This window comes from Ailuropoda melanoleuca, chromosome 7 (assembly GCF_002007445.2).
Source record: "Ailuropoda melanoleuca isolate Jingjing chromosome 7, ASM200744v2, whole genome shotgun sequence".
NCBI lineage: Eukaryota > Metazoa > Chordata > Mammalia > Carnivora > Ursidae > Ailuropoda > Ailuropoda melanoleuca.
This window is the reverse complement of record NC_048224.1, coordinates 130,306,478-130,324,046: the sequence shown is the minus strand read 5'-3', so window position 1 is coordinate 130,324,046 and position 17,569 is coordinate 130,306,478. Positions and strand designations below refer to the sequence as shown.

Here is a 17,569-nt window from a genome sequence, read left to right as displayed (position 1 = left end):
ATAGGGATTGCACTAAATCTGTAGATTGTCTTGGGTAATAATGACATCAAAACAACATTAAGTCTTCCAACCTGTGAACACAAGAGGATTTTCCATATGTTTGTGTCTTCTTTAATTTCTTTCAGCAACATTGTGTAGTATCTCATGTACAAGTTCTTCTCCTCCATGGTTAAGCTTATTCCTAAGTATCTTATTTTTTTGTTTTGATGCTGTTGTAAATGAAATTGTTTTCGCTTTGTGTATTTCAAAATTTTACATAAATTGTATCATTACTTATATTTTCACAACTTTCTTTTTTACTATTATTATAACACATACATGCATACTGGAAGTGTAACAATACGTACAAGGACGACACATAGCATCTGCAGGATAGTTAACACCTCTGGAGAGGAAATGGGTGGAATGGGATGGCATAAAGAAGGGATTTAGCTGTAACCATGAATTTTTTTTCTTTTTTAATAAGAGACCTGTATAGAACATTTGAACATTTGCTGTACTTCCCTCATTTGAAATATTTTATAATTTAAATTTTTGTAACTAAAATAACTCTGAAAATGTGGACTACCTGAAGTATTACTATAGACATATAACTTTGCCAGTACTAGTTCTGTGATCATTAACCTTAGCTGGTCACCTCTAGGACAATTAATTTTTTCTTGATGTGGCAGTGGGTAATCTAGAAAACCAATAGTCACAGCTCTTCCCGAGACCCTAAGAGCAGAGGTTCCACACTATTAAAGACTTCATACCAATAAGCCTTTCCTTAGTCTATACTATTCACCTTGACTCTTTTCAATAAGACTGATGTCAAATGAAGCTCAGTCCAAATACACTTAGAAAAAAAAAGTACACACTATCAGGAGTACTTGCTTTTCGTTAGGTTTGATACTTCTGAGAGTAGCAAAGCCAATAAATAGGGGTAGTGGTTATTGATACTATATATCAAGGTAGATATTTTCCAGGGAAATTTTTAATGGAATAACTTTTTTTTTTTTAAAGATTTTATTTATTTATTTGACAGAGAGATAGCCAGCGAGAGAGGGAACACGGCAGCGGAGTGGGAGAGAAAGAAGCAGGCTCACAGCAGAAGAGCCCGATGTGGGACTCGATCCCAGAACGCCGGGATCACGCCCTGAGCCGAAGGCAGACGCTTAACGACTGCGCTACCCAGGCGCCCCTGGAATAACTTTTTTAAACAGCCCTACTTTGCTCATGAGCTAAAAAGTAAAACAAGAGGTAAATCTACAGGAAAAAGTCAAAGACACCACTTGAGCTGATGGTCTCTAGTTTTTCAACATGGAATCTGAAACAAGCACAAAAAAATAACAGCTCTAAGAAGTAATCTGAGCAGTTTTCTTATTAAGGCAAGGCACTGCTTAGAAAAACACTGTATTGGGAGGATCAGATGAACAGTAACACTTCAGGGTGACTCAGTACAGAACTGAAAATTATGCTAAGTCTACATTTTTGTAAAGTTAACCTTCCCCGAGGAAAATGCTATAATATTTATATTCTTTACTTCAATACGTATAAGTCGCTACTCAACCTGATGTACACATACGTCTCCACTTACAAAGCTACTTTCCTAAATGTAAATGTATAGAAAGGAGGAATGTAAAAAATCACATAAGCCAATCACAAAACACACCATAAGACAATTAACTCCACCACAGTTTTCATTTTAAGACACTTGACTGAAATACCTTTTAAGAACAAATGCTTTAGCAATTTTGGCATATAGAATGAATCACAAAATTTAAAGGCAACCAAGGAGACGACCCTTCATTCATGAATTAATCTCATTTACTTGTGAATGACTACCACATAAGAATGTCCACTTCTCCAGTGTAACAGCCTAGCACTTACCTAGCACACGTTAGGTACGTCACAAGCATATGCTGCATAAATGAATTCTCCTTAACTCTTGACTTGTGGTATTTTCTATCAGGAAACTGCCACCAGCGGGTGCCTGGCTGGCTCAAGTTGGTAGAGCACGAGACTCTGCGCCTGGGGGTGGGGAGTTTGAGCCCCACACTGGGGGTAGAGTTTACGTAAAAACAAACAAAACTACCACCATATACCTCAGCCTCACCAGGTTTTATTTCTGTGAAATTATATAATTTTAATTTTCATATCCTGTTTAAATCTTTTGATTTTTCCACACAACCAAATGACATTTCATTACAACTTAGCCACAAGAAGAGAAATGTAGATTAATAAAACATTCATTGTACTAACTACATAGCAGCTTCTGTGGGTTCATGCTGAAAGCAAAAAAGGACGCAAGTTAACCTTTCAATAGTATTTTTCTGGCAATCTCAAATCACAGTATTTAAACATATCATTCATACCACAGTATAAACATTAAATCTTAATGTAACATTGTTCAGTACAGACCAGAATTAAACTAAAGCAGTTCTATCATGGATACTACCCAAAGGGTTTAAGTTCAAATTTTAAGTTCCTTTGAAACAAAAGGAATGTCACCACAAGGTAAATTTAGCCTCAAGAATGTCTCACACAACATGAAGTCTCAAGAAAATGCCATATAGGCTTCAGATTACTTGTTTTAAAGAATGATTACCTACCACAGCTATCATATGTTTGGAATTATACTTAAAGATGCTCTTCTCTGTGACAAAGACAAAAGTATTACTTCTCAATAACAAAAGGAAAATGAATCAAGTGTCAGGAAGTGGGTTTAGAATGTGGCTAAATCTCAGAATGTATTTCCTAATTAACGTGAGACAACAAAAATTGCCATTTACATTCAGCTTCCTAAAGAAGATGAAACAAATACACAGCTATGTTACAGATTCAAACGATGATAGTCACTGAACAGGTTAAAAATTGCTTTAAATACTCACAAATAATTTCAAGATTGCCAAAAATAAAGAAAGAAAGAAAACTCACATGGAATGTTGGCCCACTGTTTGATGCTATGACAGTATGAACTTCATCATGCAATTTTACTGAGAGCTCCCAGTTAGCCATTTGTGGTTTAATAATAGGCACTCTGAAGTAGAAAAAAAGAAAAAGAGTTAATAATTTTATAGTATTCTCTTAGTAAGCTGATTTTCCTTTGACATTAAGTGGGAAGACTGTACTTCAGAACATTACTGTAAAAGATTCTACCCTTGGAAAAAAGCTTTCAGATTTAAACTAGAGCAACTGAAAACAAACAAAAAACACACAGACATTCCAAGGACAATGGAGATCATTCTGGGATAACTGTGGTACCTCCATCTACTCAAAGTACCATGATCTCTTCTATGAATCTGAGTTGCTTAACTGTGACAGTCTTTCAAAAATTAACTTTGTATGATACTAATTTCTTTTCAATATTTGGTTACTGTTCCAGATGGTTTTCAAAAATTTTAAATGTTATTCTTTTATTTTCCTAGGTTTATTGAGTTATACCTGCTATCAAAAAAACTGCATATAATTACCATACAATTTAGTGAGTTCAGACATAGTTATTCACTTGTGTTTCCATCCCCATAATTAAAGTAATAAACATATCCATCACCTCCAAAAGTTTCCTTATATCCTTTCATTTTGTTTTGGTTTTTTGTTTGTTTGGTTGGGTAAGAATACAACATCAGTGATGCTAGTCTTAACACACAGGTCTTTCCCTGCCAATGATCCACATTACATGGTCCAGAAAAACTGGGTCAAACAGCCAGAGACAAAAACATTTTTTGAATATAAATATTTCTCACAATTTTTTAAAGTAACAAAATTTTAACGATTTCTGAATTAACCTAATTTAAATATTGAGTTTTTTCATTATTTATAGTTGTAGAGTAGTATTTACGATGCACTAAACAGGTAGTATCCAGACTCTGTCTTAAGTCATAGCTCTGAAAAAATATTGCAGGTTATGCTTTAACACCTCCCCCAAACTTTAAAAGGATTCTCTGTGTATTCTACTAAAAAAATTCAGTCACAAAAACTATGATTATAATCAAATCATCTCTAGACACAATGTCTAATGGAGGATGATGGATAATTAAGGTGAACATTTCTATTCAGCCCACTTTTTTCTGAAGATGAAGAAATGTTTTAAATACTACAGAAATGAAAATTATTGAAAAGTTTAAAAATGCATCAACAAAAATCAATACTTAATGCACAAGGCAGAGACAGGAAGGATGCTCTTTTGGCAATTTAAAGAGGATGCTTTCAGAGGACAGAGCTTCACACAGGAGGGCTTGAAAGGACAAAAGGGAAGCCTACAGGAGGCAGAGGGGGAGGAGAGGAGAGAGGAAAGATGGCGTGGGGCAGAGCACTCCTGTGTGCCAACCTCACCTCTACTTAGGCACTCTCTTCCACAGGGCATCTCTTTGTCTAGTGTGTTTCCCCCACTGGCCTGTGAGCTCCTAAAAGACCAAGATCATGCCTTATTTTGGTATCCTCAGGTCCCAGTGCAGGTTGAGGAGAAAGGGCTGAGGGGGGCAGCAGGAAGGAATTTGAGGAGCACCTGCTACATGCTGAGCACCACAAGGGGAAGCCGTGTCACCCAAGCGACAGAGTTCACTCCAAAAGCAGCATGGACTCCAAGCTCCTAGTTTACTACCTGGATGTTCTTGGACTATACAGACGACCTCACTAGCCTTCGCTCTGTTTACCTTCAAATGGGGGTTAACACTTGACCTTTTCAGGGGTATTAAGAGAAATAACCTAACAGCTAATATTACTGGCCACATAGCTTTCTTAAATCTTTGCTGTCAAAATAATTATGTAACTCTCCTGCTCCAGATTGTTCCATGCTTTTCTACTTCACATCAGGTCAAATCTTAACTAACTTACCTACCATTCAAATTTCCTTTAAATAAGGCCCTACTCTTCATATCCAGTTTTATTTCTGATTATTCTCTGACTTGTATATTGGTTACACCAAACTTTTAAAGTACTTCACAGATCAAACCAAACTAAAACAAGCAGGAGAACTAAGCACAGTGGTCACAAACTTAGGCTCTGGTGACTCGCAGAAGTGGATAAAAAACCCAGCTCTGCTATTAATTAATTCTGACCTTGAGCCAACTGTTAGGTCTCAGTCTCCTTATGTATCAAAGTAGACATATGATAGCATCTGCATCACACTGATGTGCTGAGGATTAAACAGTGCATATAAATGGTAACTTTTATTACTCTGATTAGTCCCAACCATGGACCTACACTCACTGCCCCTCCCCCCCAATAACTGAAATCCCTTCAAGGAAACCCTGGATTCCTTCTGCCCCACAAACCAACAGATTTTTCATCTCTCTCATATACTGTTCTCCAATTATAGGTACTGATCACAGTACAAACCTCAGTCATCTCCCTTCTGCTTAACCTATATTATATGCTTAGTATTTTTCACAACTCAGTAGCCTGGAGGAGGTAACTCTTCCCAGTAAACCTGGAGACCCTTTTAGTTATGCAACAAGCCTCTGTTTCCAGAGGAGCTGGGAAGTTAACCCTGACATCCTGTTGGAACCCAGACTGCATTTTCCCACAGAAAGCAATCCTACAGATGGTGGCGAGATAGAGTTGCCACCCTTCAGAACCTAACTACTATTTATTTTTCCATTGTTTTATTTTGATCTACATCTGTTTCATATATGTTATAACCTACCCCAAGAGGCACCTTGTGCAAAGAGCATAGGCTCTTTTGAGTCGAAATCCTGAGGTTTCATCTCAGCCCATTCTCTTACTAACAATGTAACAGGGACTCCATTTGTCCTTTGGCACCATCATTTCTACACCTATGAAATACAGCTAGTGCAGCTCTGGGGAGGTGACAGGAAAGTTACCGCTCCTTCGGAGCACACAGCTCCTGAAGCGGCACTTTTCAAACATCCTTCTAGGTGACCTGTTACGAGGATGTGGGAAAGAGGCTTCCCTGTGGAAGCAAGCCCACGAGATACGACAAAAAATGGTCACACTGTAGAACGTCCTTACGAGTTCACTCTTCTACAAACACAACTTGGTAAGATCCCATCTGGCTTCAGCTAAGTTTGAGAGTCGTTTTGTTTTCAAATAAAACGGATGGGTTTGGGCATATTTGCCCTGTATACAGATCCATAAGCTCTGCAGCAGAAATAAACGACGATGGACTACAAAGATAGTAACACATACCAACCTGAAAGCCCATGTGCTCTATCTCTGCAAAACCACTGCAACTACAGTAACGACAACTATGTTGAAACACTGCTACAAACCTCACCAGCACAAACATGCTTATAATGGTACCAGTTACATTTGACAGGGATATTTTACAGTTTAGAAAAGAGTTACATTTATCCACTAAATCCAAAATAGTCTCAAAGGTTTTTATAAACAGCTCTCTGGAAAGGGAGAGAAAGAGTCCTGAAGTTTCACACAATTCACTAGAGTAATGGTACACAGAAAACAGCTTCTTTACTACATGCCGAAAGAGGTTGCCCTCTGATCACAAATTTCATCTGTGCAGCTTGCTACTTGAAAAGCTGATATCATTTAAGTTACGACTTCAAAAAACAAACAAAACCCTCAAAATCCAGGAAAAGGGAATTCACAGAAACAGCTACTCATAAGGCAAGTCAAATAATAGCTCTTACCCGGACCTGTCCACTTTGATTATCATCAGCCAACCAGAATGATTATGTTCAATAAAACTACATTTTTCTGTATTTTATAGTAAAAACGGTCAGCTGATTATCCCAAATGTTACTTACTGCTAATACATTTAACTTACTAGAATATTTTACTCAAAAAAGTGTAAATAATACTAACCCAAATACATTGCTATTATATGTCATGTTTTAAGGCAGATTTTATGTAAACATAACTCACAGCACCTTTAGTTATCAAGGATTATAAGCATCTCAAAACCATATTATGAGATACTCACAAAAGCTGGTTTTCAACTGTGCCATTACCTATTTAAGAGTGAAATACTGAGTTAAAACAATGTTAGTGGTCAAAGAATCATTAAGCAATCCTTGATCATAACTTTCACAGTGGGTGGTCTGTAAAATGATCAAGAATAATACGCTGCATTCCATAGCCACAGAGGTCAGCTTCTGCATACAAATCTTTGCAGGAAGAAAAAGGCCTTCAGAAAAGTGGGCCATTCATCTGAACCAAGTTCAGAGAATTTCCAGCACTGTGAAAAGATATGTTATGCAAGCACATAGATGTATTCAGTGGGGGTAGACGGAACCAGCTACATGGCGACTACAAAGGAGCCCCCCCATGGTTCATGAATAAGTCGAGGAAATGATCAGAAAAAAAAAAGAGAGAGAGATGTTTAGACAGATGGCCCACTTAAAATGCCTGAGACAGGGCATAAGCAATTTTAATGAAACTTTAGATCTAGCATATGAATTGTTTCTTATTTCCTCCAGGAAAAAAAAAATCTAAAGACGACAAAAATTCAGCAATTTGCTGAAAAACTCACTTTTAGCAAGTTGGGATGGAAGAAGAATTTACAAATACAAGTTTTATTAATTCAATAAATTCATATAAAATTCTTCACAGAGCCATCAGCTATCAAAATGAATATAAAAAGCATGGAATGAACAGATTAAAGGAATTTTAAACAGAAGTCTACTGCCAAAGCAAACAAAAATCTAAGCCTTATTATGTGAGAACTTACAACACTCCAACATTAAAGTTCATCACTGAAGAAAAAAGATAAAAGCAGCATTTTCAGAGAACCTCTTCAAAGCTAGAAATTGTCATAGTAGAGGAACAGATTCCTGCTTATATGCAATTTAAAATGTGTCCATTCAAATAGAGGAGGCTGTAGAACAGTGTATATCACAAAATACTGCCTAGAAAGGGTTACAGAACAACCCCCAAGTTTGATATCATTAGCATTACAAATAATAACACAAAAGACACCTGAATCTGAAAACAAATACTGTTACTTACAATCTTACAGATTTTAATATTATGCAAACCCTATTTCTTCTGCCACCAACAATGGCTTCAGGTTCTCAATTTAAATGCTGGCCATGACTAGTCAGGAAAGGCGATGGAGTTAAGCTACCTCCCCTGCAAGCCCTGGGCTTGGACTGACCACCAACCCCAAATACCATGTGACCTTCCAAGTTACTCATCCTTCTTGTGTCTCCTTCCTGATCAGTGAGGCCAAGATAGAAGAACACTTTATCACATGTTCATTAAAGAAGATAAAAGGTGTAAAATGCTCACATAAGTGCATGGCACAGGATGCTAAGTAAGAGTTATTATCAATTGTTATCAAAATTTGGTACAACATCTGAAATCCTCCTCTATTATTTCAACCTGCTATTGTTAAAAATACATATATTAATATATAATTTATATACAGTGAAACTCAAAATTGAAGGTTCCATCATTATCCTTCCGGGCAATCTGACCCCTTCCCCCAGTTCAACTGTAGATTAGACTAAAGCTTCACATAAACAGACACCAAAAACAGGCGCTCTTACGTGTGGCTTTTCTTTGCCCAATGGAATGTTTTTGAGGTTTACAACATTAAACAGTTCATTCTTTCTTTATTGCCGAGTAGTACTCTACTGTACAAGCATACCAAAATTCGTTCATCTTTCTGCTGATGCACACTTGGGTTGTTTCCAGTTTGGGGCGCTTAGGAACAAAGCTGCTATAAACATTCTTTGTATGAGCCTATTTTGAAGACAGATGTTTTGATTTCTGGTGGGTAGAAACTCTAAGAGTGGAAATATGACAGCAAACATATGTTTATTTTTATAAAAATTGCAACCCTGTTTTACAAGGTATTAAAACATATCTATAACACTCCCAGGAATGAAGTTTGCTCCATAACCTTGCCACCATTTCGTGTGGGGTTTCTACTTCTAGCCAGGCTAGTAGCTGAGAATATACTCCTTACGGTTTAATGTGCATTTCCCTTACAACAAATAACACTGGGCACCTCAATATTAGTCTTATTAGTCACTTGTATTCAAAACTTTGCCCATTTTTCTTTTATTAAGATGTTAGTCTTACTGATTTGTGGGAGTTCTTTATTTTTTAGAAAGCCTCTGTCAGATTTGTGTGTTGTGAATATTTTCTCCCCCTCTATGGTTTATAAATGTTCTTAAAAATGTCTTAGCTTCAGTTTTTTTTTAAATTAATGGACTTAATTTATTTTTTTAGAGCAGTTGTAGGTTTTCAGGAAAATTGAACAGGAAGTAGAGTTCCTATATATACCCTCACTCACCCAACCCCGGATACAGTGTCCCTATTATTAACATTCCGCATTGCTGTGGTACATCTGTTAAACCTGATGAGCCAACATTGATCCATTAGTGCTAAGTCCACAGTTTACATTAGGATTCACTCTCTGGGCTAAACACTCTACAGGTTTGAACAAATGTATCATGACATGTCTCCACCATTAAGATCGCATATAGAATAGTCTCCCCTCAAAAATTCCCTGTGCTCTACCTATTTAACCCTTCCTCCATCCCCCCGGATCACTGGTACCACTGATCTTTACTGTCTCCAACATTTCGCCTTTTCCAGAATGTTGTATAGCCAGAATGTAACCTTTTCAGAATGGCTTCTCTCACTCAGCATTATGAATTTAAGGTTTCTCCATGTCTTTTTGTGGCTTGATGGCTAATACCTTTTCACTGCTGAATGAAAGTCCATTGCCTGGATGTACCACAGTTTCCTTATCCATTCACCTAATTGAAGGAGACATCTTGGTTACTTCTCAGTTTTGGCAATGATGAGTGAAGCTGCTGTAAACATTCACATGCAGCTTTTAGTGCAGAAACATTTTCAATTCATTTGGATAAATACCAAGGAGTACAACTACCAGATCATATGGTAAAAGGATGTTTAGTTTTGTAAAAAACTGCTAAACTGTATTCCAAAACAGCTGTACCATTTGCATTCCCATTAGCAATGAATCAGGGTTCCCGTTGTTCCACAATCTCACAAGCATTTGGTATCGTCAGTGTTTAGGATTTTAATCTAATAAACACATTTCTCTGCTGTTTAATGGAAATTTTTAATAGTAATAAAAACATACAAATTTTCCCTCTTATGTTCAGTGCTTTTATGTTCTTGCTAAGAAGTGCTTTGACTATAGCAAGGCCTAAAAGAAATATTCATATTTTCCTTTAGAGGTTTTATATGTAACCTGTGATTCATCTTTTTCTTGTGTGATGGGAAAGAGGAAGAGGTTCGTTCAACTAGTTGTTTCAAGAAAATCTGTAGAACAAGTTCTGCAGCTTTGTCCATCAGTAAGACAATATTAGCTATTTCAGATCCCTTTGCATTTTCATACAAATTTCAAAATCAACAATTTCTTCTCCATCCTCTCCAAAGCAACCCTAATGGGGTTATGTTTGGGCTTGCACTGAATCTCTTCATTCACGGAGAGAGAGCTGACGCCTTAACAGTATTTTATCCTATCTATGAAAATAATAGCTCTCATCTATTTTGCATTTTGAATTTCTCTCAGCAAAGGTGGCAGTCTTGAATCTCTTTTGTTATAATTATACCTATTTTTATTTTAGTTTTATTAGTTGTATCACAGATTTCTTAGAGTCTTCTCAAGTAACCTATTAAGTTGACCAGGAAAGCTTCCTTTCCCCAATCTTTATGCTTCATTACTTTTCTAAGCCTTAGTACTCTGACAAGTGACAGTCTAGAATTTAACTTGTTATTAACGTATTTGCCTAAGTTTTTCATGCTGTATTAAAACTGCTAATAGTCTTTTTTTTCACTGTTGCTAGTTTATCGGAACACAATTTATATTTGATTGACTTTCTATCCAGCAACCCTGCTAAATTTATTCCAGTCATTGTTTCATAGATTCCTTAAGGGTTTCTATGCAAACACAATTCCTCTGTGAAGAGGAATGACGTTACTCCTCCATTTCTGATCTCCATGACTTTTTTATTTCCTATTGTACTGGCCAGGATCTCTAGTATAATGTTGAATAAAAGTGACAAATACAACTCTGCCTGTTTCCAATCTAAAGGAGATAACTCAATATTTTTCAGATATGTTTTTCCCATTTTCTGTCTTCTTTTTCTTCTGTATCTCCAAATACATGTAAGTTAGGCTTCCTGATCCTATCGACTTACATCACTGAGACTTGCAAAATAAATACCTTTTCTCTTCAGACTGTATAGTCTCTGTTCTTCTAAGTTTACCAACTCTTCCCTCTGCCAGCATCAATATGCTTTTCAGCCTTGCCTGTAAGTTTTCCATTGCAGAGATCGTACCATTTTAAATCTAGAATTTCTAGTTGGTAATTTGTTAGTTTCCAGATCTATGCTTATATGCCCTGTCAACTCTCTCATTTTGATCTTTAATACTTGACAATAATTTTAATAACTGTGAAGTCCTATCCATGATCCAAGTCTTATAGCTGATTTCTACTGACCGCTTTTCCACTAGACCATGGGTCAACTTTAATTCTTGAACTGAACATCAAGTGAACTGTTTTTTGTATCCCGGATTGTAGAAATGTTGTAGAGACTGTATTTTTCTGTTATCATCTCCTGAAAAGTACTGATTTTCATTACAGTAGGCAGTTAAATTCCTGGCTGATCACTCTGAAGTTATGAAGACTCACCTTTGTGCAGTGCTAAGATGTCTATTTGGTTTTGCTCTTAGGGAATTAAAAGTCCAAATCCAGAAGTCATTAAAAGTCCTTATTCCGGAAACATAGTGTTTCTCCTAAGACATGGCTCCTCTGGGGGTTTTCATGGAAAACTCAAGGCATTTACAAGCCCCTCAAATTTGGTAACGCTCAAACTCCGAACAGTACCATCTCCTTGGCGGGCAGCAACTGAAATTTCAGCTCAGTTCATTCAGCGGTCTAGCAGGATTCATATGCTGGGATTCCTGAACTCTTTATGCATGCGTATTTCAGGAATTAACCATCTATTTAAGGGAAGCTAAATTCAGATATGGAAATCCTCACTCTGTTGCTCTCTTTTTGCCATGATATCCCTGCTCAATTTTCAGCAGTTCTTACAATTCTGAGCATCATTCTCCCGAGACCTCAAGTCAATAAGATTGTGGTTAACTCCTGAGTTCCGGTCGTGCTCGGATACATGCGTGCAATGGTGAGCGCCATACACGTGTGCAATTCATCCAGTGTGGCTTCCTTATACAAATGCTCAAAGTCCATTTGAATTCTGACTAGTTTCAGTTGTTGTCCAGAGCCTTCAAATAGTTACAGATCTTCTCCAGAGCATATAACTGTTACTTGGAGGACGGTTAGTTGGAAATAAGTAAGCTACACCACCATTACAGAAACTAGAAATTCTCCATGCTGATTTAACTTTGTATCACTCACATTCAAAGGCAAAGGAGGAAATAAAGAATGGAAGAATACCAGATCACATATATGTACCACTTCTGCCACCAGGTAGTAGGCAAGAAACACCTGACATCTATACTTGTAAAGTAACTAAATTGAGAGCAGTCATATAACATTTTATGAGAAGAAATAATCTTAAAGAAGACTCTATTATGCTAGAAGATACAACATCATCTCATTTTAATTCCTAAAATTTAAACCTCTATTATACCAGTAGGAAAACAAGTTCTTGAATATAAAATACATTGTTTTAAAAATGCTAAGCAGCTTTACCGCCATAAAATTTCACACACCATAAACTTAATCCATCTAAACTTCATAACTCATTAGTGCTTAGTATATTCAGTTGTGCACCGATCACCCCAGGCAATTTTAAAACATTTTCATACCCCCAAAATGGAAAATTTGGACCCTTTGGCAGTCACTCCATGTTCCCCTCCCCCAACCTCCACAGCCCTATTCCACTACTAATGTACCTTCTATTTCTATAGCCTTGCTTATTTATTTCATATAAGTGGAATCAAACAATTTGTGGCCTATTATGATGCCTTCCTTCATTTAGCATAGTGTTTTCAAACTTCATCCTGCTGTGGGAAGTGTCAATACATTATTTTTTATCACTGAATAATATTCCATTCTATAAACACACATTTTATGATATATCCATCATTTCGTGAACATTAGGGTTGTTTCTGTTCGCTCATACCTAAAAATGTCAGTATGAACATTTATATGCAACATTTGTGTGGACGTAAGACTTCATTTCCCTTGAGTATAACCCTGGAAGGAGAATAGCTGGGTCATGAGGTAACGTCATACATTTTGAGAAACTGCCAAATTATTTCCAGGTTTGCACCATTTTATTCAAATTCCTACCAGGAATGTATAAGGGTTCCAACATCTCCACATCCTCACCAACACTTTGATACTGTCCACCTTTTTTATTACAGCCACCCTAGTGGGTATAAAGTGGTAGCTCATGCTAGTTTGGATCTGCATTGTCCTGAGAACTAATAACGCTAAGCCTCTTTTCATGGGCTTGTTGGTCATTTGTATATCATCTGTGGAAAAATTTTTAGTCATGTCCTTTGCCCTTTTTTTAATTAGGCTGTGTTATCGAGTTTTAAGAGTTCTTTACATATTCTAGACAAAAGTCTCCGAACAACAAATAGATGATTTGCAAGTATTTTCTCCTATTCTGTATATTGTCTTTTCACTTTCTTAATGGTGCCCTTTAAAGCAAATAAGTTTTTTTCCTTTTGTTTCTTGTGTCTTTGACATCTTACATAAGAAATCATCAGCTAACCAAAAGTTAACAAAGCTCTTACTTTTAGGACTGTGATTTTTTTCTTTTTAGGTTCATTTTTGTGTATGATGTAGGGAGGGGACCAACTTCGATCTTTTGCATGAAGATATCCAGTTGCCCCAGCAGCATCTGGAAAGATTATATGTAAATACTCTAAATTGTCTTCTTACACTTGTTTAAATCAACTGATCATAGCTTAACTATGTTTGGACCCTCCATTCTATTCCACTGATCAACACATCTATCCTTATGCCAGTACAACACTGTCTTGATCACTGTAGCTTTGTAAAAAGTTTTGTAATCGGGAAATAGAGAAGTTCCCCGGTTTTGTTCTTTTCCAAGACTATTTTTGGCTATGCTGAGTCCCTTGCACTTTCATACAAATTTTATAATCAGATGACCATTTCTGCAAAAAACACTACTGAGATTGTGAGAGGGACTGCACAAAATTTGTACGTCATGTTGGTAAGTCCTACCATCTTAGGTCTTCTGATCCATGAATGTGAGAAGGTTATTCATTTTAGTTGTCTTTAATTTATATCAATAATTGTTCTGTGGTTTTCAGCCCACAAGCCTTGTACTTCTATTTTTAAAAAATTAAGCTTAAGTATTATTTTCTTTTTGGTGCTATCGTGAATAAAATCATTTTAATTGCCTTTTCAGTCTGTACACCGGTACCATATAAAAATAAGTATCATACCATATAAGTACCATATTAAAAAAAAGTATCATTCTTGTATCTTGCAATCTTACAAAAATCATTAGTTCTAATAGATTTTTGTGAATTCCTGAGGTTCTCATCTATCGGCCACCTAAGAGTCACACTGTAAGAAGCAACCACCTCTCCACTTCCTCTCTGCCACCTGCTAGTCAGCTGCAAAGCAGCAACCATAGATGAATGTATCTCCATCCACGTTGGCTAGGCTGGTGTCCAGATGGGCAAAGCCTGCTGGGAGCTCTATTGCCTGGAACACAACATTCAGCCTGATGGCCAGATGCCAAATGACAAGACCACTGAAGGAGGAGATGACTCCTTCAACACCTTCTTCAGTGAGACGGGTGCTTGCACTGGTACCTACCTCCAGCTCTTCCACCGTGAGCTGCTCATCACAGTCAAGGAAGATGCTGCCAATAACTATGCCAGAAGGCACTACACCATTGGCAAGGAGATCACTGACCCTGTCTTTGACCAAATTCAGAAACTGGCTGGCCAATGCACAGGTCTTCAAGGCCTCCTGGTTTTCCACAGCTTTGGAGAGGGAACTAGTTCTGGTTCACCTCCCTTCCGATGGAACATCTCTCTGTCGATTATGGCAAGAAGTCCAAGCTGGAATTCTCCATTTACCCAGCCGCCCGCACCCCCCAGCCGGGTTTCCACAGCTGTAGTTGAGCCCTACAACACCACCCTCATTACCCACACTGCCCTGGAGCACTCTGATTGTGCCTTCATGGTAGACAACAAGCCAATCTATGACATGTCATAGAAACCTCAATATTGAATGTCCAACCTACATTCACCTAAATATGTTAATAGGTCAAATCGTGTCCTCCATCGCTACATCCCTCAAAGTTGGTGGAGCCCTGAATGCTGATCTGAAAGAATTCCAGACCAATTTGGTACCCTATCCCTGGATCCAATTCCCTCTAGTCACATATGCCCCCATCATCTCTGCTGAGAAAGCCTATCATGAACAGCTTTCTCTGTAGCAGAAATCACCAATGTATGCTTTGAGTCAGCCAACCAGACAGTGAAATGTGACCCTCGCCATGGTAAATACAGGGCCTACTGCCTGTGGTACTGTGGAACATGGTTCCCAAAGATGTCGATGCTGCCCTTGCCACCATCAAGACCAAGCATACCATCCAGTGTGTGAACCTATGCCCCACTGGCTTCAAAGTGGGCATTAATCACCAGCCTTTCACTGTGGTTCCTGGTGGAGACCTGGCCAAAGTTCAGCAAGCTGTGTGCATGCTGAGCAACACCACAGCCATTGCTGAGGCCTGAGCTCACCTGAACCACAAATTTGACCTGATATATACCAACCATGCCTTTGTTCACTGGTATGTGGGTAAGGGCATGGAGGAAGGAGAGTTATCAGAGGCCCGTAAGGACATGGCTGCCCTCGAGAAGGATTATGAGGAAGATGGTGTGGATTCTGCTGAAGGAGAGAGCGAAAGAGGAGGAAAGGAATACTAAACTTAAAAATGTCAAAAAGGTGCTGCTTTAACAGGGAAGTCCATTCTATTTTGAACATTGAGAAGTTGTGCTCTGATCAGTTTGTAGTAGTGTCTACTTTCATATACAATTACCGACCTATGCTTTAAAACACAAGGCTTTGTTATAGACCCAAGCTGTCCATTTCTGATGTGGTTAAATAAAGTATTCCCTGTCATCAATGGAAAAAAAAACCAAAAGATCTTTTTGTAAATTTCTTAAGACTTCCTACATACAAGACCATGTCATTTGGAAATATAGTTTTGCTTCTTCCCCATTTTAATGCTTTTTATTTTTCTTGCCAAACTGGCCTAGGAACTCCAGTACAATGCGGAAAAAAATTAACAAGATATCCTTGTCTTACTCCTGATCTTAGGGAGAAAACAGTCAGTCATGTCCCATTAAATATAATGTTAGCTGTACATTTTTCAGAAATGGCCTTTATCAGGATGAGGAAGCTCCCTTCTATTCCTAATCAGTTAAGTGGTTTTTATCATGAAAGGCTGATGGATTTTGTCAAATGTTTTTTTTTTTTCCTCTGCATCTGAGATAATCCTGTGATTTCTGTCCTTTATTAATATGGTTTATTACATTGATTGATTTTTGGATGTTAAGCCAACTATGTATTCCTAAGACAAATCTCACCTGGTTACAGTGTATAATCATTTTATATATTCCTGGGTTCCATTTGTTTGTATTTTATGGAGGATGGTTGCATTAACATTTATGAGGGATTTTGGTCTCTAGTTTCCTTTTCTCATAACATCTTTGTCTGATTTTAATGTCATGGTAATAATGCTGTCATAGAATGAGTTGCAAATTTTTCCCTTTTCTATTTTTGAGACAGTTTGTGAGGAATTGGTATTAATTCCCTTCTAAACACTTCACTGAATTCACCAGTGAGGCCTTCTAGTCCCAGGTTCTTCTTTCTGGTAAGTTTTGTGATGACTGATTCAGTCTCTTTCAGGTCTATGCAGATTTTCTATTTCCTCCTGATTCTGTGCCCGTAGCTTACATCTTTCCAGAAATTTCTCCATTTTCGAAGTTACCTCATTTGTTGGCATACAACTGTTCAGGTTATTCCCTTATCATCTTTTCAATTTCAGTAAGGTCCGTACACACACCTCCTCTTTCATTACCAATCTTAACAACTGTAGTCTTTTTCTCTTGGGCAGTCTACCTAAAGGTTTGCATTTCTGTTGATCTGCCCAAGAACCAAACTCTGCTTTTACTAATTTCCTTTATTGTTTTTCTATTCTCTATTTCATTTATTTCCATTCTAATTTTAAGTACTTTCTTCCCTCTGCTTGCTTTGGGTTTAGTCTGCTCTTTCCTAGTGGAAGATAAGGTGACTGGTATCTTTCTTCTTTTTTAAAATATGTATTTATAGCTCTAAATTTCCTTATAAACACTACTTTCAACATGCCCCGTAAGTTTTTGAATACTGTGTTTTTATTTTCATTCATTTCAAAGTATTTTCTAATTTCTCATGTAATTTCTCCTTTAACCCACCAGTTATTTAGGTTAATTTCCACATATTTGTGAATTTCCCAAAGTTACATAATCTGCTGCTATTGTGTGGACTGATCTATAGATAATGTATTGGATCTATTTGGTTTATAGTGTTTTTCCTTGTTGATCTTGTCCAATCATTCTATATCCATTACTGAAACTGGGGTACAACAGTCTACAACAACTGTGTTACTTGGTACATCAA

At 37.3% G+C, this 17,569-nt stretch overlaps 1 protein-coding gene and 1 pseudogene across 6 annotated transcripts in view; one reads left to right on the top strand and one right to left on the bottom strand.

Moving 5' to 3' along the window:
• The window catches only part of PCCA (propionyl-CoA carboxylase subunit alpha), a 390,617-nt gene that overhangs the window by 134,892 nt on the left and 238,156 nt on the right, over positions 1-17,569 (bottom strand). For all 6 annotated transcript variants that reach the window (XR_004626797.1, XR_004626798.1, XR_004626800.1 and 3 more), the window contains one exon: positions 2,917-3,019. Coding sequence is in view for 1 of the 6 variants with exons in the window: in XM_034665428.1 (XP_034521319.1) it covers positions 2,917-3,019 (103 nt within the window). In the remaining 5 variants the exon portion in view is untranslated. The remainder of the gene's footprint in view (positions 1-2,916; positions 3,020-17,569) is intronic.
• Positions 5,875-15,834, top strand: LOC117803143 (annotated as a pseudogene).